Here is a 26,335-nt window from a genome sequence, read left to right as displayed (position 1 = left end):
AATGCAAAGGACAATAGACTTTAACTGAGACTGTTCCAGCGAACCATATGAGTCTTGTATGATCCCTCCCCCCCAACCTCATTCTCATTCCGTTTTCAGCTCCACCAGTCTCTTAGCTATTTCTTGGGAAGGACATGTCTTTTTCACTTGCTGATCCTCTGGGTATCTGTATGACTTGCTCCCTCACTTCATTCGGGCTTTGCTCAGATGTCATCATCTCAGAAAGACCTTCTCTAACCACCCTGTTGTTTAAGATTCCAACCCCATTCTCACCTCACACTCTATGTATTTTATTTGTCTACATATTGCTTGTTTACTCTCACTAGAAGTAAGCTCTGTGAGGGAAGTTTTTTTTTTTCCTGTTTTGTTCACTGCTGTATATCTGGTGCTTAGAACTATACTCAGCACATTTAGGTATATAATAAATACTGGATGGGTGAGTGAATGCAAATATATTGATCACTTGAGAATTCATTTAGTCACCAAATATTTATTGAGTGCTAAAATTAGAAATACTGTGCACCCAAGGATACCAAAGTAAAATTTAGTGCAAGTTTATAACCTATGAAGATATGTAATTGTCATCAAATTATGATTTATTATTAAATTATTTATGATTCTAAGCTAATTTATTTTATTTATAACTTTATTGTTATATATTAAATCTGTGCACTTCTTATGGAATCATCGAGGTTTTAACACCCATTTTGTGGACCCCATTTTTGACACCTATTTTTATTCTTTACTTTTAGCAAACTATTGAAGAGAAAAAGGGTATATCTGGATATAGTTACACCCAGGAAGAGCTAGAAAGGGTATCTGCACTGAAGACTGAGGTTGATGAGATGAAAGGCCGAACACTTGACGACATGTCTGAAATGGTGATTACACTTGATTTTTTTTCTTTCTTTTCTTTTTTTCCTAAGATAGATAGATTGATTGATTGATTGATTTGTCAGAGAGAGAGAGAGCACAAGCAGGGGGAGCGGCAGGCAGAGCAGGCAGAAGGAGAAGTAGACTCCCTACTGAGCAAGGAGCCCTGGGATCATGACCTGAGCCGAAGGCAGACGCTTAACTGACTGAGCCACCCAGGCGTCCCACTTGATTTTTTTTCTTAAAGACTTTATTTATTTATTTGAAAGAGAGAGTAAGAGCGGGGTGGAGAGAAGCAGAGGGAGAGAGAGAAGCAGACTCCCTACTGATTAGGGAACCTTTTGCAGGGCTCGATCCCAGGACCCTGAGATCATGACCTGAACCAAAGGCAGATGCTTAATGACTGAGCCACCCAGGCGCCCCAATTTCACTTTTTTTTATAGTTTTTTTTTTTAATTGTATAGCTAGAGGCAGATGTTTTTGTATTTTGTTTTCAGTGAAACACTCAAATTTTCATTTCTGCACATTGTTTACTTTATATTCTTTCATCGTCTTTAGCAATCTCTTCTGAATGTTTCCATTCTAGTAAGTTGTTCAACTTGTCATGATTTATGCATTTTGTAGGGCTTTTTTTCCAAGGAAACATGATGGGTTTAATAAATACCCTATAGCATTATGTATTGAAATGCCTGCCTTATCTTTGCGGTTTTTGAAGTGTGTAAAAGTTACAGAACATTAAAGAAATATTTAAGATAAAAAATAAGTTTTCCCAAATCATACCACACTAATAAAATTACTTCATTTTTGTGTGTGTCCTTAGTATCTTTCCATATTTGGAGCTGCTGTTCAGCCTGAATGCACTGATGGCAGCTTCATCAGACATTCAAATGTTGAAATCTTTCCTTATTGGTAAATAGCTGCTGCCTCAGACTCTCAGAGTACCCACTTCCACCTATTTTTTTCCACATTGGCCACTTGCCCAGAACCCTCTGGATCTCACTACAATCTGACTCCTAAAAATCAGAAGACTCTGAGACCCCATTAGTCTCTATGGCTAGTGTGCATTTTGATTGGTCATTACTTATATCCTTTGGGTTATTATGTATTTTGAATATCACTTCATCATGTTATGTATATACTATATAATCTACATAATTACATATTTTTTAATAATACAGCATGATTGTAGTTGTATACAGGCAACTTTCTAATTTGTTTTCATCATTCAATGTTAGATTACAAATATTTTCCCGTATGTTTTGCAGTCTTAATAATTGACCTTTTGAATAGTTAAATGCTATTCCATCTTACTGAAACAACATTTACTAAATCATTTCCCCATTGTTTGGTTTTGAAGTAATTTACAGTTTTACTCTTTTATATAACACTTTAATAAATACATTTAAGCATGTAGTATTTTTGTTCTTTTGAATTCTTTTTTCTTTTTTAGATCTTATGTATTTTGTTTAAATGACAGGTAAAAAAGCTGAATTCACTGGTATCTGAAAAGAAGTCAGCTCTAGCCCCAGTTATAAAAGAACTACGACAGTTGCGTCAGAAATGTCAAGTAAGTGAATTTGATTTGTGATACTTTTAGCATCCTATCTTGTTCAGATGTACTAGTTAGAATCCTGAATAATTTACTTGGGTAATTTATAGAAAGCAAATTATTATTATTTTGATATGATTCCACGAAAGAGAGTAATAATGTGACCTATTAAGTTTTTTGTTTAATTTATGCTGTTTCTTTTGTCAAATTATCGGGGAAAAGAGAGAAAGAGAAGAAGGAGTTTAAGCTGAAATCACAAGTGCAGCTAGATTAGATTTTTGCTTTAAATCTGATATATGTCAGAGCTATAAATATGAAGTCACATTCTTCTGTGGCCAGGTAAAAGCTCAGAGTCTGCCAGTGAGTGGTGACAAGTTAACTTTAGATTAATGGACTTGCTTTGCTGGGGAGCAGGGCCAGGGGCAAACTACGAAAGCTTGTGATAAGTGATGAAATACCGTTGCTTGAATGCTAATTCTAACCACTGCTTTGAAGCTAAACTGTTAGAAGGTAAATGCCCTCCACAAACGCAGATCCGATGGCCTTTGCCGTCTGACATTAGCTGTTGTTATTTTATCACTCTCCATGTAGTAATTTTAGGTTTGAATGTGGGTTGTACTGCATGTGCCTGAGTATGGAACTATAAAATTCTTCACGAATGCCATCCATCAGTCAAGGGAGCACAGTGAAAAATCACATCATTTCCTTTTTATAGAAAATGCCGTGGGGCCTGAGCCAGGTTTAGTGACTTATCCAAATAGACAAGTAGGCAGTGAGAGAGTTGCAGCTTGACTCCAGCATCTATATTATCTTATTTCACATTTCCTGCTCATTCCAGTACACACCACTGTCATCACAAAAGAAATGGAAGAGACAAGTCCCTGTTCTCTGGAGTCCATACACTCATAGGTGAGATGAGACAAATTTCAAGAAAGACAAAAGATAACCCAACTTAAGAACAATATAGATGGGGCGCCCAGGTGGCTCAGTCAGTTAAGCGGTTAATCGTCTGCCTTCAGTTCGGGTTCTGATCTCCTGCTCAGTGGGGAGCCTGCTTCTCCCTCTCCCTCTGCCCCTTACCCCCCCCACCCCCGCTCGTGCTCTCTCTCTCTCTCTCTCAAATAAAAATATATAACATCTTTTTAAAAAAAAAAAAAAAAAAAGAACAGTATAGAAAAGGGGCACCTGGCTGGCTTACTTGGTGGAGCGTGTGACTCTTGATCTTGGTGTCTTGAGTTTGAGCCCCATGTTGGGCATAGAGCTTACAAAGAAGGAAGAAGGAAGGAAGGAAGGGAGGGAGGGAGGGAGGGAGGGAGGAAAGAAAGAAAGAAAAAAAAGTATAATCAGAATCATACACTTAACTGATAAGGAAAGAGGAAGCAAGTGATGTGATTGTTAGGAAGGAAAAGTTTCAGAAAGGGAATTTTTGAACAAGGTTTTGAGATTAAGGACATCAAGAATTGTTTTCATGGTTACATTCTAATCCATTGATTTACTTAATGCTTTTCTTGAGTAAGTAACTTGGAAACAAAAGGGACTGGTTATATGTATTTCTAGTGATGATAAAATTTCTTCCTAATAGTAAGCTAAGAAATCTATTTGTAAATATTTCTTTTATTAAATTCATTTATGTTTTAAATGAGTTTTATTGAAAGGATATTTAAGACAGTAAAGGAAATGTAGTGCATGGAATTCCAAGGATCAGAACCATAATCTGTCTGGAACAGGGAGAGGTACTGTAACCAAAGAGCATTTTGGGTCAGGGAAGTTTCAGGAATGCTAGCAGTGGGAGCTTGTGGATAATGATGATGAATGTAATAGTAAAAACATTTATTAAGTGCTTTCTATGTTCCAAGCATTGTTCATATTGCACCCTATGACCTTTCTCTCTATATATTTTGTGTTGAAGTTTTCACTACTAGCTGCCCCATTTTCTTTGCATTTTCTAATTCAAATTCCTAGTGCAGCTCTTCTGTTTTGGGGGCAATTTTTCATGCCCAATTGTCTTATAGACAATGGGCTATCCTCCGGTCAGGTCAGGGGTCCATCCTTAGCCTGACCAGCTATGCTCATGGGTAAGGACAGGATGAGAAGAAAGGAGGGTGATAGGGTACCAAGTATGATGGCCTGGAGAATTTTCCCTCCGGAGAGGCTATAGGTATGTCAGGGACTTTAACTGACATCTTTAGTACACCACCCGTTATTATCCTATTAGTAACAGCTGAACAGTGTTCATCTTTTGCATTTTAGCCTTGTCCTCTCATATATACTTTTTTACATGGTTGGAATTTTAGTACATACTGCTAGTTACTTTAAGGTTCTATGCAGACAATGTAGATAGAATGATTAAGAACATGAACTATAGAATCATTATAATTATTAAAGATAGTTTTAAAAGAAGGGATATTATTGCTTTTCAACCAAATTGTTTTCTAAGTAAACCATATACCAAATCTTAAATTCTGTAAAGTCATTTTTTATAATATAATAATTTAACCAAACCTGAAACTCATTTTCATGTAATTTAACCAGATTTCTCTGTATATGAAGCACTGCCTACATCTCTCATTATAAAGAGATGTAGCTATCTTACCACCATTCCCAAATAATACAACTCTCCAGTTCTTATCATCAAGTCGAAGAGGGTACCTGAGCCATGTCAACATTTTCATCTCTGTTTTCTGCCATGTTGAAAACTCACACTGCTAAAGAGAAACACCGTATGATTCCACTTACAGGAATGTGACTAGAGTAGTCACATTCACAGACACAAAGTGGAATGGTGGTTGTGGAGGGCAGAGGGAATGGGAAGTTAAGTGTTTAATGGGGCAGAGTTTTGGTTTGGGAAGATGAAAAGAGATCTGGAGATGGATGGATGGTGGTGACAGCTGCACAGCAGTGTGAATGTGCTTAATGCCGCTGAACTGGACACTTAAAAAATGGTTTAAGTGGTAATTTTCATTTTATGTATTATTTTAGCACAATAAAAAAACTTTTTTTGAAGATTATTTATTGATTTATTTAGAGAGAGTGAGAGAGAGCACGAGTGGGGTGAGGGGCAGAGGGAGAGGGAGAGAGAGAATCTCAAGCAGACTCCCCGACACGCGTGGAGCCCAGTGTGGGGCTCGATCTCACGACCCCAAGATCACAACATGAACTGAAGCCAAGAGTTGAATGCTCAACCGACTGAGCCACCTGGGCTCCCCTAAAAAAAAATCTTTCAAAAAGCGTACAGAGGGGCACCCGGGTGGCTAAATCAGTTGGGCATCTGCCTTCGGCTCAGGTCACGATCCCGGGGTCCTGGGATTGAGTCCCGCTTTGGGCTCCCTGCTCAGTGGGGAGCCTGCTTCTCCCTCTGCTGCTCCCCCTGCTTGTGCTCTCTCTCACTCTCTCAAATAAATAAATAAAATCTTTTTAAAAAAAGAGTACAGGACTTGTCTATATTTGTATTAACTGTTGTTTTTTTTTAAATGTTTGAGTTCAGTGTGTTTGGTGAGTGCCTGATGCTCGTTTTGCTTATCTCATATGTCCATCTCCTGCATCCATGTATAGTTCTACTCTTATCCAGAAACCTTTTGTGATAAAAAGTATACTAAAAAAAAGGCTAGCCATGTCATTGATTATAAGCTCTTTGCAAATATTAACTGAAATTCTTAATTGTTCTCTACTTGAACCATTATTTTTAACTTGTTTGAGTGTACTTACCACTCAAAACTACATAGATATATTGGTAAAGTGCAGAACTACTTAAAAATACATTATACTAGGGGCGCCTGGGTGGCTCAGTCATTGAGCGTCTGCCTTCGGCTCAGGTCATGATCCCAGGGTCCTGGGATCGAGCCCCTGGTAGGGCTCCCTGCTCAGCAGGAAGCCTGCTTCTCCCTCTCCCACTCCCCCAGCTTGTGTTCCTCTCTCACTGCGTCTCTCTCTGTCAAATAAATAAATAAAATCTTTAAAAAAAAATGCACTATACTAAAAAATATATACTTCTTGCTTTAATGGGCAACTCAAATATTTAGGAAATTTTATAGTGAAGTGTTAATACATTTCCTTTCTGTTGTACTTGCATGTTCTAAATTTGAATATTAACAACTGTTTGAAAATCAGAGTATCGTAACTCCAGATGTATAATTTACATTTATCTAAATCTTTTATAGTCACCTAGAGGTAGAATAGGATTTTGAAAAGTTTCATGTTTGTTTTCTTAGGAGTAGTTCTATAAATTATATGTAATTCAATGTCATAATACATATAATTGCTAATATATGGAAAAAGCTAAAATACTCATTTTAGAGTATACGATACAATTATTGATTTTACTGAAATATTTCTTATTGATCACTTTTTCTTATAAAAGTAAATACATGCTCTGGGTAAGAATTCAAACTGTGAATGATTGTTTAAGGGAAAGAATAGAAATTATTTCTTTCTCTACACTCCCCAAAAGTAAAACAGGTCCTTATGTGTTTTCCAGAAATTTTCTGAGAATTAATGAATGGATAATTATTTATTGGCTGCCTAAAGTTTGTTCTCTATACCTTTATTCTACTTTCTAAAAGGACAAAGGCCTTTTTGGTAGTGGGAGACAAAATTCATTTCTGATATTAAGAACAAAATTTCTGCTTCCTTTTATTTGCATTTGCCTACTGTACTTTTGCCCATCTTTTGCTTTTAGCTTTTTTTTTTTTTTTAAGATTTTATTTATTTATTCATGAGAGACAGAGAGAGAGAGAGAAGCAGAGGGAGAAGCAGGCTCCCAAGGAGCAGGGAGCCCGATGCGGGACTCGATTCCAGGACTTTGGGATCATGACCTGAGCCGAAGGCAGACGCTTAACCATCTGAGCCACCGAGGTGCCCTGCTTTTAGCTTTTTGAAAGTTATCTTGTTTTAGCTGTGTCTCTGAATAGGGTTGAATTGGGTTTGGGTATGTGATATAATCTGAAGGGTTTGTTTTAATTAGTAAGTTTAGCCCATTTATATCTATTTGATACGCAGACATATTTGATCTTAGTACATTTTAAGGGTAGCTCTTGATTTTAAGACCTATTAAAAAATCCTGTTTGGGGTTGCCTGGGTGGCTCAGTCGTTAAGCGTCTGCCTTCGGCTCAGGTCATGATCCCAGCGTCCTGGGATCGAGTCCCACATCGGGTTCCCTGCTCGGCAGGGAGCCTGCTTCTCCCTCTCCCACTCCCCCTGCTTGTGTTCCCTCTCTCGCTGTCTCTCTCTCTGTCAAATAAATAAATAAAATCTTTAAAAAAAAATAAAAAAAAAATAAAAAAAAATAAAAAAAAATAAAAAATCCTGTTTGTCCTCTCATTCTCTCTCTCCCTCTCCCTCCCTGTATTTGTTTCTGGCTTGTGGTTTTGTTCTGGTGGTTTTATTTGTAACTCCCCATTAATCATCCATTTCTGTAGGTAGTATCTATTAATCCCCACTGTGAGCAAGGATGAAATTAGTATATTTCCTCTTCCTTCTCTTTCCCTTCTCTCTCCTTTAGCACCTGATTTTGGTCAATTTTATAGTCTCTCTTACTGTTTGCCTTTATACCCTTAATATCCTCATAACTTGATTCATCAGCTTTAAATTATATCCTTTGATATTTCCCCACCCATCCCCAGCAATTAAGAATTGAGGAAACCAGCTTATTTATTCTACCTTCCACCTTCTTTTACCTTTCCCTTCCCTGCAGGTTTTGTTGTATCATTTCTACATTGCTAAGGCATGTAACATTTACATTCAGTTCTATTTCCCTGGTTCCCACTTTTGTTTTCAGTGTTTGACCTGTAATTATTAGATTCAGTACTCATTACCAATCTTTTCACTGCCCTTTTTCCTAATTTTTATTTTCTGTGATTTGTCCTTTAGGAGAATCCTCAAAAAAAAAAAAAAAAAACTCATAAGAACAATATTCCCTGATGAGTTCTTGCATGTTCTAGAGTTTCTTGCCTTAAATATTTAAAAAAACAGCTTGACTTGAACATAAAATCTTTACATCGTGCTTTCTTTTTTTGAGAATTTTCAAAGTATAGCTCCACCGTCTTCTAGGTTAAGTGTGGCTATGAAGAGATAGGAGGCCAACCTAATTTTTTTAATGCCTTGATCTTAAAATGTGTATGTCTTTTCCAGTTGTTGAGTACTGGGTTCTCTATGTGTTCATCAGATCAATCTTCTCAAATGTATCATTTAAAACTTCCTGGTGAATGGGTAGTTGTTTAATGTGTATAGGAGTTTCAGTTTTGCAAGATGAAAAGTTCTGGAGATCGGTTGCACAGCAATGTGAGTGTACTCAGTACTTAACTGTACATTTAGAAATGGTTAAGATGGTACATTTTATGTTATTTTACAACAATTAAGAAAAAGATTCCTGGTTTTAAAAGAAAAACCTTCCCTGTAAATTATTCATTTTATCATTATTTTTTACTCTGTTTATTCCTGCTAATGCTTTTGGTCTAAGATTTTTATTTTGTCTGCTATTAACATAAGTACGCCAACTTTTTTATGATTAAGATTGCTTGGCATATCTTTTTATTTCTATTTTCTTTCAGCTTTCTATGCCCTTACTTTTGTCACTTGTCTCATAAATGGCATGTGGCTGGATCTTGTGTGGGTGGTTTCTTCATTCAGTTTGAGACTCTGTCTTTTGAATTGGTGAATTTAATCCCATTTACATTTACATTTACTTTTATTATTGATACATTGGGATTTATTTCTATTTTGTGCATCCTGTTTACTGTACTGTTTCTTTTTATCTTCTTTATTCCCTTTATTTCCTTTCCTATCTTGTATTCTGAATTGTTTACTCTTAAATTTTTAAGGTCTGTATTTCTGACTTGACAGTCTAAATTTAATCAGCGTCTCCCAACAATACAGGGACCTTAGAATAGTTTAACACCCTCTCCTGCCTTACGTGTGTGTTGTTATCCTCTGGTAGTTTATTTCCATTTTATTTCTTGGTCTCTAAAAGCAGTTGTCATGGTGGTCATTACTTAAAATCACTACTTTATACAGTCATTTCCTGTTTAGATTTACCCACATATTTAACAGTTCTCACCATCGCTGCTTGTATGTTGATCCTTCCTTCTGGATTCTGTTTTCTTCCTGATCAAATTTCCTTGTTTTGTTTTCTTGTAGTAGTTCTCTCCGTAAAGAATCATTACTATAAGTAAGCCATCTTTTTTTTTTCTCCTTAAATAATGGCTTGCTCATTGCTTTCTGGTTTCTCTTATGTTGAAAGGTCTGCTATCAGTTTAATTATCATTAAAGATATTGGTAATATCTTCCCTATAATTGGTTGTAATATTTCTTTCTTTGTCTTTGGTGTTGTCCAGTGTCACTACCACGATCTAAATACAGATTTAGTTTTATTTGCTCTGCTGGAATTTATGCTTTTTGTCTTCCATTAATTCCAGGAAAATTCCACATGATATCTTCAAATGTTTTCTACCCTGTTCTTTTTAGTCTGTTCTCCAGCGACTACTATTAGATGCGTGTTAGGCATACTTATCACGTCCCTATGGGGATAACAGGGGGTGTCTGTTCTTCTGTTGCATGACTTCGCCTTCATATTTTTATCTTTTTGTGTCTCTGCAATGAATTTTAAATAATTTCTTCATCTCTCTTTTTATCTTCTGAGCTGTGTCTATTCTTATGTTTATGCCATTCAATTTTTAATTTCAATGACTTTTTTTCATGTTTGTCTATTTTTATTCACTGTACATTTTTTAATCTTTTGTTTTCAGTTCCTCCTTTATAACTTTATTTCAAGCATATTTATTTAATAGGTTTATTTCTACTATCCAAAGTTCCTGGAAGTGCCGTCCTGCTGGGTTGTTTTTTTTTTTTTTTTAGTCTTCTCATCTTCACTCATAAGGATTGATTGTTTCCATGTATGTTTATACTTTTGGATTGTGAGCTTATCTTTAGTAGGGTTTTGTCTTTTGAATCCCAGCAGCTAGGACGGTGGGTGTGTCCCTCCAGAGTGGCTTTGCAGTTGGCCCTGCCAGGTGTTTTAGGACTATCACAAGCTTAGAGCTAATTTTGAATTAATATCTCAGCTTAGCATTTCATGTAGGTAAGGGTAAATTCAAACCCAAACCTGCCTGAGAACAGGCCCCTTTCCTCCAGCTGCCTCTGCAACAGCACAGGTGCATTTACTGATTAGTTTAGCCATCAGGCTCACAGACCAAAACAAAAGGCTGTCATCTACTAGAGTGTCCTCATCTCCTTGAGAGGCCCAGCAGTCACAGCCTCTATTGCCCCTTCTCCCATTTAGGGTGTGTATGACTGTCACCCATGAGAGCCTTAGGTATCTGTAGGTCCCTTTTATACAGAAAAGTCACAGCTCCTTTTTACCACCAGTTTCCTTTTTCCAATTAAAATTAGAAGGATTTTCATTTCCAAGCCTCTTTTGAGAAAGCAAAATTAATGCAATGAAAATCAGAACATCTAATTAACAAATTTAACAGCAAACCAAAGTAATTTTGATGCATAAGTTAACCCATTTATCATAGACCAGCAGTCTTTCAGATGGTAGAGCTTCTACTGGTCTTTCAGTTCCTTCAGACGTTCCTGTGAGGGCAGAAGTGGTGCTGTAGGTCCGGGCCCCACTGGCTACAGTTTTCATGCAGGAACCACAGTGCCAGATCCCTACCGCTTTTCTTTTCAACTTTGTTTTGCCACAGAAAGAGCAAGTACTTGGAGTGCTGGCTTATTTACGTCTTCACCAATTTCCTGAAGGAGGCACTATAACGGGTCCCATATTTACTGATGATTCTGACCTCCTTGGTGCGTTTAGCCATGTCACCACCAACTAGGTCTGAGCCCAGGAGAGAGCTCCCACCAGTTTTGTTTTGTTTTTAAATATGGACGCTTCACGAATTTGCATGTCATCCTTGCACAGGAGCCATGCTAATCTTCTCTGTATCATTCCAGTTTTGGTATATGTTCTCCGCAGCGGGCACCCCACCCGTTTTTCCTACTGTGCCAGTCAGCCAGTCACCCCAAACCAGATGCAGTCCCACACAACAAAGGAAGCACACACAACATTAACCCATTTATGTTAATTCTCCTGTTCCCACGGAAACTGCTGTGTGAAACCAAGGTCATTCTGAGGCTGGCTTGCTTCAGTCCAGGCCTAGTGTTAACCCTTTACACCCAGGCTGAAAAAGAGCTTGGATTCTGTGGGGCTCTCGGTTCTGACTTTCCACTCTGTCTTCTGCCCTGCCTGAATATTAGAATCCCTCCGTTACCAAGATTGACTGCTCCCAGCTTCCTTCACCAAGGGTAGGCTCAGGGTGTCATCCTTTGTTTCTGGCCCTGGTAATTCCTCTTACTTCCTTGAGAAGTTCATTTCAGCTCTGGCTTTGAAAAGATGTTTGCTCCACCTTATCAAGCATTTGCAGATATTTTTAACATTTCTTAGTATTTATAGAAGATTTTCAAGTTATCTAATCCAAAATATTACATTAGAACAAAGTTTGAAACTACTCAAACAGCCTGAATTCAAATTCTGACACCCCTTTTCAGCAGTATAATCTTTGGCAAGATACTTGGCCTCCATGAACTTTCTCCCAGCGTGGTGTCAGGATATTAATACCTACTAAAAGGGTTGTGGTGAGATTGAATTATTAACAAGTGTAAAGCTCAGAGGCCCTACCATGGTTTCCATATTTCTGACTAAGCCCCTGCCAAAGACTTCAGTGTTTTCTCCCACTTCCCAGACATACTCCAGTATAATAAACTACTTGTTCATCCTAAATTATTGTTCTTCTCTCTGCCTCCCAAGCCTTCATACGTAGTGTTCTTTTTTCCTGAACATTCTCCTCCCTTGTTCACCTTCCCCCCTAACTATTGTACTAATCTTTCATCCCTCAACTTAGATATCAGTTTCTCTATCCCTGCCAATCTCCAAGCCTGGGTTAGGTCCTATGAGAGCCCTACGTTCTCCTATAACACTTATATTTGCCCATCATAGCTGTTTACTTGTCTGAACACACTTTAGGGAAAGGATTTTGGCTGTTTTGCTCACTGTTGTATCCCCAGCTCCTAATAAAGAGCCTAGCATACAGCTCAATACATGGTAGCTATTATTTTTATCAGTACCTTCATCTGTCATAATTCTCAAATGTCTGATTGTTGTATAAATAACTCTTAAGTATGCCAAGAAGCTTAGAGTTAAGTTACAAGACTGACAAGGGCATGCATTGTTTCAGGGCCACATTTTAGGCCTTTGTTTTTCACTTATTCAATCATTTATCCTTTCATACTAGGAACTAACCCAGGAGTGTGATGAAAAGAAATCCCAGTATGATAGCTGTGCAGCAGGCCTCGAAAGCAATCGATCCAAATTAGAACAGGTAAGAAGATAGTTTATTTTAGCAATTTAGCAGAAACTGCCTGTGCATGCATGTTTTCATTACACCGACAACAAAAGATTCCCAAATCTTTACCCTCATCCCCTGAGCCGCTCTCCTAAGCTCCAGAGATCTTTATTTCTTCAGACTTGATGCGTACACACTGAATTCTCCATCTGTACCACAACCACCAAAGTCCACGCCCTCATCGTGCATCTGCTCGACTCCCACAGTAACTCAGACCTGGTCTCCCACCTCTACCCTCACCTTCCTGAGGTTTTTTTTTTTTTTTTCTCCATAGAGAGCCAAAGAAACCTGTAGAAAACTTAGGCCACCCTCCACTGTCTTCCCATTGCACTTAAAATCTAACTTCCAGACTATGGTCTGCAAGGCTCACCTGCCTCCTGAACTTCATGTCCAGGTGCTCTGCTCCTCATTCGCAAGGCCGCAGCCACACTGGCTGCCTTCTTGCACATCAAACAGGCCAAGCTTGTTTTCACCTCATAGCTTTTGCTTGTGCTCTTCTCTCTCTGGGACGCTCTGCCTCCAGCTCTTTGCCTTGATCTCCCCTTTTCATCATCAGGTCTCAGCCTAAATGTTACCTCCTCCTAGAGGTCTTCTCTGATCACCCTATCTAATGTTGCCCATTTGGTTACCCTATCACATTCTACTGCTGACTCTTCTTCATAGTACTTATTCCTATCTGAAACTACCTTCATTACCTGTCTCCTTGCTTATGTCTGTTTCCTCTACTTGAATGAGAGCAGGAATCTGTAGTCTTGTTCACTGCTGTGTCCTCAGCACCTAGCACAGAGTTGGGCACACAATAGGTACTTAATAAGTGAATAACTAAACCTGTAGGTTTTAGAGTGATATGAGTAGTCTCTAGAAAAGATTGCAACCTAGTCCATTATGGTAAACAAAATTGTAATTACAAAAGAAGAAATTACGCTGATGGTATTTTGTTGTACATTTAAAGTCATCCTCTCTTGGGGCGCCTGGGTGGCTCAGTTGGTTAAGCGACTGCCTTCGGCTCAGGTCATGATCCTGGAGTCCCTGGATCGAGTCCCACATCGGGCTCCCTGCTCAGCGGGGGGTCTGCTTCTCCCTCTGACCCTCTTCGCTCTCGTGCTCTCTGTCTCTCATTCTCTCTCTCAAATAAATAAATAAAATCTTTAAAAAAAAAAAAAAAAAAAAAAGTCATCCTCTCTGTATTTGATTATTATTCTTTCAGTAATGTTGCCCATTTAAAATTATATATTGTAGGAAGTCAGGGGACTACGTGAAGAATGTCTTCAAGAAGAGAGTAGATACCATTACACAAATTGTATGATCAAGGTAAAACAAAGAAAATGGATCAAAAACCTTTCTGAGATTTTTCTGTATCAAGGACTTAACCTAAAACTTGGTCTTTCCACTTAGAACCTAGAAATACAACTTCGTCGAGCTACCGATGAGATGAAGGCATATGTCTCTTCTGATCAACAAGAAAAAAGAAAGGCAATTAGGCAAGTAATTTTGTTGTTTCTGTATTGAGTTACTTAATGTTTTCACCTATAGAAGTTTTCTTTTTTTTACTAAATTTTTTATTTAAATTCCAGAATAGTTAACATACAGTGTTCTATTAGTTTCAGGTATACAATATAGTGATTCAACAGTCTTACACATTACTCAGTGCTCATCATGATAGATATACTCTTAATCCCCATTACCTATTTCACCCATCCCCCCACCTACTTTCCCTCTGGTGACCATCAATGTGTTCTCTATAGTTAAGAGTCTTTCTTGGTTTGTCTCTCTTCCCCCCCCCCCCGCTTTGTTCATTTATTTTGTTTCTTAAATTCCACATATGAGTGAAATCATAAGGTATTTGTCTCCATCTCCATCTATGTTGTTGCAAATGGCAAGATTTCATTCTATTTTATGGCTGTCACTTATAGAAGTTTTATAAACAAGATGGAATTACTAAATTACTAAGATTGGGAGTACTTAAATAAGCAGATACTAAGATATTATTTAGGATTAAATCTTGTTAAACATCTTCCAGATAGTCCAGCCCTACTAACTAACTAAGTAGGAAAACACACAATTTTCTTGCTGGCTTGCTTACTTTTTTTTTTATCATGGCAAAAAAACCATATAACATAAAATTTGCCATTTTTACCAGTTTTAAGGGTATAATTCAGTTGCATTGATTACATTTACAATATTGTGCGGTGATCACTAGTATATAATACCAACCCTTTTTCATCACTCCAAACAGAACTCTTGTAATCATTAAACAGTAACTTCCCATTCTCCCCTCCCCAGGAATACATATAATTTCATGGTTCCTTTTTTATAAGCACTAAGATTGGTCTATTTTTAAAGTCCCACATGGCCTGGACTCTAGTCATCTGCCTGCTCATTGTGTAGTGCGTGAGTGTATTTCAGCTAGACGCTGTGTGTTTGCATTGTGCCAGCCTTCAAGGAAGGGTGTGTAAATACCACTAGTCCTTACATGATGATTTTTTTGGTAATCCAAGCTTGCAGCATACTGTAATAAATCAAAGGCTGCCTGGAAAAAAATGCACTTATGGCTGAATTGCTAGCTGTGACAAAATGCAGTAATTGAACAAGATAAGCTTTCTTTGCCCCTTACCACAATTCAGATGTTTCACTTTTACCATCCAGTAAGAACTCAAAATAAGGATTCACATTTATTCTAGATTGCACTTGAGATTTTTAGTGGCATTTACATTAATGTTACAAAAAGGAAATCTAATAAATGGAATGTTGCAGAATCTAATTTTTTAAATATATAATGCAATGGAATGCAAGCCAGACTGAACATGTCCTATAAATAGAACAATATTTCTTCTAATACTCTGACAAATTACACATATTAAATGTACTTACTCACATGCTTTCATTGAATATAACCTTTGCTCAAATAAATCTATATGGTCAGTGGTAATATTTTACAAATGTGAGAAGTTACTTTTATGCTTGAAAAACAAAAGTTTTAGAAATTAAGTTCCATTTCTTCCAAAGTTACAATATAAATAGTAAAGAAGGAAATATTGCCTCTGAACTATTGGTTTTCAGGCCAGATATTCTTCTTCATCATTTTGAAAATCATCATAAACCTTTACCATTCCTTTATTTTCCTATAGAAAAAATACTTTTCCCTGGCTAGAGTGGGACATAAGAATATTATGAATAAAATGGAGTTAACTGTACTCTAAATTCATTGATACATGTTTAAAATGTTATTATTATTATAGACACAATGTTTTTATTGTTATTCCATTTTCTACTTTCATGATACTTCCGAGTAAAACCAAAGGTCTGAGGAATTAGCATGGTTTTGAAAGATTGTCTGCAAATTTTAATTTTATTTAAAGAGGCAGATGTTTTATTTTGAAGTACTAAAGAGGGACTCATAAAATTTCTTTCTAACCTGGTTTTTCCAGTTCTGAGTTTTGTAACCTTGGGCAAATCATTTCCTCATCTACAAATAAGGAGGAAAATTTATACCACCAAAGATCAAGTTAAATATAATGCATGTAGCAGTGTTTTGGAAATTATATAGTATGAGCTCCTGGAGAAAAAAGATTCTGTCTTGTTTTCTTCCTGAAACCCCAGGGCATGCTTGGTACATAACAGGTGCTCCATAATTATTTCTTGAATAAATTCATCAAATAAATTAAAAAATTACATATTAGTGTTGTATGGTAAAAGAGCATGAGCCTTTGATTTCTTGATTAAATATAAATGGAAATTCTAAAATAGTTTGGACGTTTCTCAATCCTAGGGTAATAAATGAATTATTTAAAGCTAGCCAAACTTGGGGCTCATGGGTGGCTCAGTCATTTAAGCTGCCGACCCTTGATTTTGGCTCAGGTCATGATTCCAGGGTTGTGAGATCGAGCCCTGCATCAGGTTCCACATGGAGCCTGCTTAAGATTCTTTCTCTCCCTCTCCCCCTCTAAGTAAGTAAATAAAGCTATCCGAACTATATCAATAAGTTCTTTTTAAGGAATATATCATTTATATTCTCCTAGCTATTTTTCACTGCAGAGCTGGAGGTAAACAGTTTGACTTAGTGTCTCATAAATTTTAAGGTCAAAATAAAGGTTCATCAAGATTGTGTTTATTCCCTTCTACCCTCATTTCTATGTCCAAATTCTGCCTTCAATCCAGCTCTGTAAGGACTTTGAGTACTTTTTTTTTTAAGATTTATTTATTTGAGAGAGAGAGAAAGAGGGATCAGGGGAGGGGCAGACGGAGAGGGAGAGAAAGTCTTTAGCAGACTCCCCGCTGAGTGCCCAGCCCCTTGTGGGTGCTTAACTGACAACCACTCAGGCGCCCCAAGGACCATGAGTACTTTTGATTCCCATTCTCTCCAGTCTAGTTGTGTTTACCTCCCCTTTTTGCATGATCTTCCTTCATTTAAGCTGGTAGAAATTCTTTGTGGTTTATGATTTCTTAGATTTCCAGTTTTGTGTTGTTTAACTTCTTACTACAATGTAGCGTTACACAGAAACACCGTCTTTTTCTGTCTAAAGGTGAGGTCTGAAGCCTCTTTTATCTTCTTTGTCATTGGTTCCTTTTTCCTCATCCTTCGATCTTTGTCCTTAACACTTTAAATATCATTTTTTGTCTTATGAAGTATTACAATATAATTATACTTTTGGGGCACCTGGCTGGCTCAGTTGATAGAGTGTGCAAGCCTTGATCTTGGGGTTGTAGGTTCAAGCCCCACGTTTATTACTTAAAATAATTGAAAAATCTTAATATATATATGTATAATTATACTTTTGTTTAAAAACACAATACAATGTTATTTGTATTATTTTTACTTGAAAATTACAGGATTTTTTAGTTTACAAAGGAAATGCTTATAAAAACAATAATAACCATTATGAAGTATAATAACCAAAAACTGAATGTTGCCCAACACATTGCCATGCCTCAGAAATGCCTATTGTTAATATTTTGGTGTAGGGGCACCTGGGTGGCTCAGTCGGTTGAGCGTCCGACTCTTGATTTTGGCTCAGGTCATGATCTCAGGGTTGTGAGATTGAGCCCCACGTCAGGCGCCAGGCTCAGCACAGAGTCTACTTGTCCCTCTCCCTCTGCTCCTACCCCTGCTTGCACTCTCTCTCTCTCTCAAATAAATAAATAAAATATTTTTTAAAAATAAAAATAAATAAAAATATTTTGGTGTATAATTACTCCATATTCTTTTCCCATGCATTTGCTAGTGTGTGTGTGTGTGTGTGTGTGTGTGTGCAAATGCATGGGAAGATTTTATGTGTGTATGTATACAAAAATCAGGTTTAACTACATATACAGTTTTTCTCTTTATTATACATATCTAAAATTCTATTTCAGTATTTATAGATCTACCCCCTCTTTTTTACAACTCTGTATTATTCCTTTGAATATATGTACCATAATTTATTTAAATATTTCCCCATCTATTGACATCTAGTTTGTTTGCAGATTTTCACTGTTATAAGCAAGGGTGAAGTAAATAGTCTTTACATTTATCTTAAGTTATGAGTGTTTTTCTGCAGGACAACTTTCTAGAAGTAAAATTGCAGGGTTAGATGTTACTTAATGTGTATTTAAAATGTGTATGCTTCCTTCTTTCTACAAACCTCTTCAAAAATGAAGTGTGACTAGGGTGCCTGGCTGGCTTACTCGGAAAAGCATGTGACTCTTGATCTCTGGGTTGTGGTTTGAGCCCCACATTGGGTGTAGAGATTAATTAAATAAATTAAAACTTAAAAAAATAACAAAATAATAAAGTGTAGCTTAAGCAAAAATGCGTTACCATTGTTTTAAGTGTAAATTAACCAGAAATACTACTTAACATTTTAATTCTCTTAATTTCTTATGCAGTATTTACTAGAAGAACTGCCTAATGATGGGGAAAGAGAGTGTAATGGTTTTCATTCTGATTCCAATACTCTAAACTATCTATATTGCCTAATATATTTAGATTGATAAGTTAATTTATAATTTAGTTGTATGATGAAATCAATTGAAGTAAATTGAAACTAAATCGTTACGTTGATCCCCTAGGGAGCAGTATACAAAAAACATTGCTGAACAGGAAAACCTTGGAAAGGTAAGAATGTATTATTTATTTTTTTAAGTGTATCTAATTCAGGCTTTCAGTACATGGTTTTGACATTGTCATTCTTTTTAAAGGTTATAGTACAGTTTTCAAAGGGAAATTGGATCTTTCTTAAACTCTTGCAAAGATGAAGACTCTTTAGGAATTTGTGTGTGTATACAAAAGTGAAGGCATGTGGATTTTTAGAGAAAAATCTAGTTTTATTTAACAAAGAGTTGATGAGAAGGTTCTGGATAAGAAACAAAACTGCCACATGTAATGAATCAAGTTTCAGATAATTCTCAGGTATCTCTTTATGAGATGAGTATAAATTTATTTATTTAATAAACACAAAGCTCATTACTGTGATCCAGACACTGTTCCATGCCCTTTACAAACACTGATTCATTTAACACAAATAATCCAAAAACCTTCCTTGTCATATTCAGCTCCTTCCCTGCCAGTCTTATGAAAGCAGGAATATGTGATTACGTCTTATTTTCTCAGTTCTCTGAGCCACTCCTAGTAGAAGAGGTGGTAGATAGTAAAGACCTTGACCATCGGGGCTTAAGTTACCCAATTCATTAGATTATTTTAATTGGCTTCATAAAGCAACACTTTTTGACAGTCATTTTAAAGACACCAGCTCTATCTTTATCTTTTTTTTTTTAATCTGTATTTATCAACAACTCAGGACCAGTGTCCTTATTTACATTTTCTTTTAATTTTTTTTTTAAAGATTTTATTTATTTATTTGAAGAGAGAGACACAGCGAGAGAGGGAACACAAGCAGGGGGAGTGGCAGAGGGAGAAGCAGGCTTCCTCCCGAGCAGGGAGCCTGATGTGGGGCTCGGTCCCAGGACCCTGGGATCATGACCTGAGCCGAAGGCAGACGCTTAACGACTGAGCCACCCAGGCGCCCCTTAATTTTTTTTTCGAGAGAGAAAGAGTGCAAGTGGGGAAGGAGGGACAGAGGGAGAGGGAGAGAGAGAGAATCTTAAGCAGGCTCCACATTCAGCACGGAGCCCAATGTGGGGCTTAATCTCATGACCCTGAGATCATGACCTGAGCCGAAATCAAGAGTTGGACACCCAACCAACTAAGCCACCCAGGCATTCCTCCTGTTTTTTTTAAAGATTTATTTATTTATTTTTGTGGGGGAGGGGCAGAGGGAGAGGGAGAAAGAGTCTTAAAACAGACTCCACACTGAATACAGAGCCCGATGTGGGGCTCAGTCTCACGACCCTGAGATCACAGCCTGAGCCAAGACCAAGAGTCAGTTGCTCAACCGAATGTGCCATCCAGGCGCCCCTTTATTTACATTTTCTAGTTTGAATTATTACTAAAAACATACGTGTATCTGTGCTTTTACATAAGTGCTGGATTAGCTCCCATAAACTTGTAAGTAATATTCTAAAGTTAAACTTCAGGGAAAAAATGGTTTGGAAAACAGTGGCATGATTATTTTTTTTCAAAGATTTTATTTATTTATTTGAGAGAGTGAGCGAGAGAGCATGAGCAGGGGGGAGAGTCAGAAGGAGAGGGAGAAGCAGACTCCCTGCTGAGGGACTCGATCCCAGGACCCTGGGATCATGACCTGAGCCAAAGGCAGACGCTTAACCGACTGGGCCACCCAGGTGCCCAACAATGGCATAATTATTAAATAGACTTTTGTAAAGTCTTTTGAAAAAGACTTAAAAACTAAAAAACGTATAAAGACATTTATTATGGAAAATTTCAAGCCTATATAAAAAGTAGAGGAAATAATGTAATGAATTCATGTGTAACCGTCACCCAACCTCAATAATTAAACTCATGACCAGTCAGTTAAGCGTCTGCCTTCAGCTCAGGTCATGTCCCAGGGTCCTGGGATCGAGTCCCTCATCAGGCTCCCTGCTCAGCAGGGAGTCTGCTTCTCCCCCTCCCTCCGCCTCTCCCCTGGCTTGTGCTCTCTCTCCCTCACTCTCTCTCAAATAAATAAATAAATAAACAAATGAAAGAAATCTTAAAAAAAAAAAATGAAAGGAAACCTTAAAGCTGATTCCTCCATTCTATCAGAGAAATTGTGAGTTCTGTGCACCTTCTTCCATTTATGGAATGACATGCCATACTCAAAAGGAAAAAAAAATAATTTCATGTTTGAAAGCATATATTTGAATCAAGTTGTAAACATTCACTAGAGATTTTGAGGTTTTAGGATTTAGTATGATTGTCAATAACTAGCTTTCATCCAAACATTTCATATGTTAGGTAATATATTTTTTCATATGAAAAACATTCCTCTATTTCTTTTGTTTTGAAAAGTATGTGGATGGATGCTTTGTATAGAGAAATATTTATCAAACCTGAATCCTTTCAAAGACCCAAATGTAATTGCTAAATCTGAATAAAGATTATTCTTTCCCCTTCCAGTGTGGTGTTTATATTGCAGGATCTTTGCAAAAAGTGGTAGCAGCTGTCTGACAAGTATATTTCAGCAAAAGGAGCCGTGGATGAGCTCATCCCCCAATTGTCAGTCTCTATCATTTAAGAAACAAAGTTCCTCAATCCTCTCCTTGCTAGGGTAGATCTAAATTTTTTTTTTTCTTTCCAGATGCTCTTTCTTTTTTTTTCATTTTTTTAAATTATTGGTTTCAGAGTGGACGTCAGTGATTCATTCATCAGTCTTATATAACACCCAGTGCTCATTACATCACGTACCCTCCTTAATGTCCATCATCCAGTTACCCCATCCCCCTACCCCCCTCCCCTCCAGCAACCCTCAGTTTGTTTCCTATGATTAGGAGTCTCTCATGATTTGTCTCCATCTCTGGTTTCCTCTTATTTTTCCTCTCTTCCCCTGTGATCCTCTGTTTTGTTTCTTAAATTCCACGTATCAGTGAGATAGAGTAGATCTAAATTTTTAAGGAAAACACCAAACCTTTAAAAGTGATAATAGCCTAAGCCTTCCAAACAGGCATAGACTGGACATCCACAGCCCTCCTCAGGCCAAGCGGATTTCTGGAATTAAACCATCCTGTAGTGCTACAACTCACACTACCATATACTAGAATTTGCCTTATCAAGTACTGTGGAATGCTGTACTGGAAGTTATAACTCCCCTCACCCCCACTATACCACCTCCCCTTTAAAGAACAATGAAATCTGTGACAAGTATTCCTGTACAACTATCAACAAAATAAATCTATATCAAGTGACAGTAACATTAAAAATAAATTATATACTAAGGCAGTTGTATTCATAAAGTTAAAGGCTTCAAACACACATGGTTATGAAGCACATTAAATTTAATATTTCTGACACAGTGCCCATATACTGTCTTCGGTTTCTTTAAATAACTTATAGGTTGTTAGGATTTTTGACAAGGAAATTATTCCAATAATATAAGAAAATGTATAGTTAAGTAATACCTTAATCTTAAAATCATTCTAAGAACTCTTAAAATTCTTGATCTGACTTACTACTTTTGTTTTAATTCATGAGGATAAAAATATTTGTGAGATAATTTAGTTGTTTTAAGTTTTTACTTAAATTCCAGTTAGTTAACATACAGTGTAATATTAGTTTCAGATGGACAATATAGTGATTCAACACTGCCATACAACACCCGGTGCTCATCACAAGTGCCCTCCTCCATCCCCATCACATCGACTATTCAGCCCATCCTCCCACCCACCTCCCTTCTGGTAACCATCAGTTTGTTCTCTACAGTTCAGAGTCTGTTTCTTGGTTTGCCTCTCTCTCTCTCTCTCTGTCTCTCTCTCTCTCTCTCTCTTTTTTTTTTTTTGTAACATAGACTTAAATAGATATATTTGCTTTCCAGGTATTGTGTCAAAAATTTGCTAGTTATATTTAAATTCTATTTTCTTTTTGTTTAAGATTTTATTTATTTTTTTGAGAGAGAGAGAGAGCGCAAGCACAAGCAGGGTGGAGGGACAGAAGCAGACTCCTCACTGAGCAGGGAGCCCTACACGGGGGCTCGATCCTAGGACCCCAGGATCACTAGGACCCTGGGATCATGACCTGGGCTGAAGGCAAACACTTAACTGACTGAGCCACCCAGGCACCCCTAAATTCTATTTTCTTAATTCTGCTTTGTTTCCTGTTGCTATTTGCTGTTAATTTTGCTTTCATTAGCCATAGCTGGGGAGGGCAGTCTTCAGTAAAGTGTTTTGAATCCAGTCCTCAGCTTAGTTTAGCCTCTTATTTGGGCAAGTACCAATGACGAGCCTTCTCATTTGTGTCCTTAGATCAACTATTAGATCAGCTGTATACAATAGAGGAAAGGATGGGGACGTTTCTGTGTTACCTGTTTCCATGTCTTTGCTTATTTTTCTGTCCTTGGTGATTTCTCACACTCACAGTGTCACTGGGTACATTTCTGTCACACTGTGTTTCCTGATGTGTGCACTGTCATCATCTCTGTTTTCCTCTGCCTACCTGCCTTCCTTCCTTTCCCTCTTCCTTCCTTCCTTCCTCTCATTATCTCTGGCTTTCAGCTATGCCTCCTTTCAGTCACCCTTTCTGAATTTGCCCTAATACAGAACCAAAGTATACTTTTACAATTTATTGAAACATTTTCTTATTCCTGTTTATAATTTTAGAGTCTATGAGTAGAACAGTTTTGACAGATGGAATCATATAGGCTATTAGTAACAAAAACAATTCTGGGGGCACCTGGCTGACTTAGTTGGTAGAGCATGAGACTCTGAATCTCAGGGTTGTGAGTTCAAGCCCCACACTGGGCATGGAGCCTACTTAAAAATAAATAAAAATAAACAAAAATAAAAACAGTTCTGATAAGGATATGGCTTATTCAATAGTGTACTTTTAAAAATATCACAAAACCTTCTTCCTGAGGAATATATGCATACAATTTGATTTATTTGGGCACACATAGAGCACACACAGATTCAGGAAAGAATATAATATTTAATAATAATAATATATAACAAATGATAGTTTATCAAGTATTTCCAGACCTATTATGTCATGTGAAAAAATAATCTTATGGGATGCCTGGGTAGCTCAGTCGATTAAGCAACTGCCTTCAGCTCAGGTCATGATCCCAGGGTCCTGGGATCAAGCCCTGAGTCGGGCTCCGTGCTCAGCAGCGAATCTGCTTCTCTCTCTGCCCTATACCCCTGCTCATGCTCTAACTCTCTCATTCACATTCTCTCTCTCAAATAAATAAATAAAATCTTTAAAAATAATAATCATCATCATCATCTTATAAGGCAGATGATTTTATAATTATCCCCTTTTATTAGCCTTAATTGACAATTGAGAGAAGTGAGGTCCAGAGAAATTGTCTTACTTACAGCTAGTGACAAAGCCAAGTTTGAAACCAAAGTCTTCTGACTTCCAAAATCCGCATTCTTTTTTCCATACCATGATACTGTTCCATTTTCCTGATTCCCTTTATTTTTTCCCCTCTCTTTCTTTTATATTTTTCTATTCTTTTTAACTTCAAGCTTCCTACATCTATCATCAATTTAATTAACTTTTATCATCTTAGTTTTCATACATCTCAGAAGAACCTGGTTTAGTTAACTGTTATTCATCAGATGTACAAAAAGCAGACCATGTTCCTCTGATGATAGCAATAGAAGTAAATCCCTGCAACTGAGATTTAATCATTCTTAATTTTTTTTTTTTATGGTAGAAACTCCGAGAAAAACAAAAAGCTGTACGAGAAAGTCATGGTCCAAATATGAAACAAGCAAAAATGTGGCGTGATTTCGAACAGTTGATGGAATGTAAGAAACAGTGCTTTCTGAAACAACAAAGCCAAACTCCCATGGGTCAGGTAATTCAGGAGGGCGGGGAGGACAGGCTGGTACTTTGAATCCATGTGCCATCGTTTGGGGTTTTAGTTGATACTACTAGATGTAAGCATAATCCCATAATGTATTTTTTTCTGGAAAGTGATTTTGTACAACATTTTGCTTTCAGGTTAACCATTCCTATTAAGTTTCCTTGGAAGATAATGTTAAGGTAGATTTAGGTTTTAAAGTTTTTTCATATGAAAAACGGCTTTTATTGTTTTGCTTAGTTTAGAGATCAGTGGTGTCTTAGGAGTTTTATGAGACAGGTGGCTAAGTTTACTCTCTGTAAATGTAAACATGTCCATTAAGAAGCATGTAGTTTTTTAAAAATGTAATAACCCAATGGCTTAATGTTCTTCTTAATCTTTTTTTAACTTTTGAGGAATCTTTTAGGAACTAATATCTCTTGTTTTGAAGAAACATTTATCTGAAGTTCAGCAATTCCTACAGTTTCACTTCAGTTTCTCTTTCTTCTGTAAAATTCAAGAAAATTTGCTATTTTGAATAACGTATTTGTTCTGTCTGTATTATTTAAAGGCAAATAAAACTTGGTGCACATATGATGACTATTTTTTAATTATGTAGCTGTGTCAAATTTTATTTTTTAACTATTCGTTTTATGGTATTGTATTAAATTTAAGGATTATTACTTATTTTCACCCAAAATCTATTATAGTATTTAGGTCTTGGGAACTTTTGTTTTAAATATAAAAAAGTAGTCCTAGAATATAGAAATTATCATATGCTAAAAAGCTACAGTAGGATTCCAAGTGAAATTCAAGGGTCCAAAGTGCTTCTAATTTCTGCTTCATTTGGGCAGGGTACTTGAAGATTTCTTTGATTTTTCCTTAAAGAAAGATACTAAATTCATATGCTACCCTTTACTCCATTTCAGTTTCATTATACTTTTTTAAATGTCTTCCTTTAGGGGTGCCTAGGTGGCGCAGTCGGTTAAGTGTCTGACTCTTGGTTTTGGCTCAGGTCATGATCTCAGGGTCCTGAGATCAAGCCCCGCATCACGCTCCATGCTCAGCGCAGAGTCTTCTTGAGACTTCCTCTCCCTCTCCCTCTGCCCCTCTGCTGTGCTCTTGCTTTCTCTCTCTCTCTCTCTCTAAAATAAATAAATAAATCTTAAAAAAAAAATGTCTTCCCTTTAGATTTGAAAACTCAGATTTCAAATTATTAGCATGTCCATCTTGGGTTAGTTCTCTGTAGCTATCCTGGGGATGGCAGTGAGAGGCAAAGCACATTTCAATGAAGAAAGTTATTTCTACCCTGTGCAAAACATGCAAACTTGATTAGGGCTTTGGATCTCTTTGTTTCCAAGTGTGTTCTACTCTTACTTTTTGTTTGAAAGCTTTTTCCTTGGTAATCAGATAAACTTACCAACCTTGGTAACTCTAGGAGCTATTGCAAGAAAAGATGGGATCCATCAGAGCAAGGAAGAACTTACCAAGAAAGTATGGAAAGAAACTTCTTTTAATAAATTTCAAGGAAAAAAAAAGAAGCATTTTAATATTATTATGTGGTTTCAATCTGGTCCTTAGCTTACTTTATCCTCTTATTTGGGAAAGTATCAGCTACCAGAATTCTCATTTGTGCCTTTAGATCAACAGCTAGATCC

At 37.0% G+C, this 26,335-nt stretch overlaps 1 protein-coding gene and 2 non-coding genes across 10 annotated transcripts in view; 2 read left to right on the top strand and 1 right to left on the bottom strand.

Moving 5' to 3' along the window:
* IFT81 (intraflagellar transport 81) overlaps window positions 1-25,269 on the top strand; it is a 181,983-nt gene extending 156,714 nt beyond the window's left edge. For 6 of the 8 annotated variants that reach the window (XM_078061006.1, XM_078061007.1, XM_078061010.1 and 3 more), the window contains 7 exons: window positions 753-881; window positions 2,351-2,440; window positions 12,691-12,777; window positions 14,041-14,112; window positions 14,197-14,282; window positions 18,850-18,895; window positions 24,549-25,269. In XM_078061006.1, the coding sequence (XP_077917132.1) occupies window positions 753-881; window positions 2,351-2,440; window positions 12,691-12,777; window positions 14,041-14,112; window positions 14,197-14,282; window positions 18,850-18,895; window positions 24,549-24,731 (693 nt within the window). In that variant the 3' untranslated portion in view covers window positions 24,732-25,269. The remainder of the gene's footprint in view (window positions 1-752; window positions 882-2,350; window positions 2,441-12,690; window positions 12,778-14,040; window positions 14,113-14,196; window positions 14,283-18,849; window positions 18,896-24,548) is intronic. The other 2 variants (XM_078061009.1, XM_078061008.1) reach the window with 2 other exon arrangements.
* Window positions 11,277-11,382, bottom strand: LOC118542897 (U6 spliceosomal RNA). Its single transcript, XR_004920831.1, has one exon. It is a non-coding gene; the product is annotated as a U6 spliceosomal RNA (small nuclear RNA).
* On the top strand, window positions 23,559-23,631 carry TRNAQ-CUG (transfer RNA glutamine (anticodon CUG)). Its single transcript has one exon. It is a non-coding gene; the product is annotated as a tRNA-Gln (tRNA).
* Window positions 25,270-26,335: the final 1,066 nt, after the last annotated feature.

This window comes from Halichoerus grypus, chromosome 13 (assembly GCF_964656455.1).
Source record: "Halichoerus grypus chromosome 13, mHalGry1.hap1.1, whole genome shotgun sequence".
Lineage (NCBI taxonomy): Eukaryota > Metazoa > Chordata > Mammalia > Carnivora > Phocidae > Halichoerus > Halichoerus grypus.
Note: the sequence above shows the minus strand (reverse complement) of the source record. Positions and strands in the feature narration are given on the sequence as shown.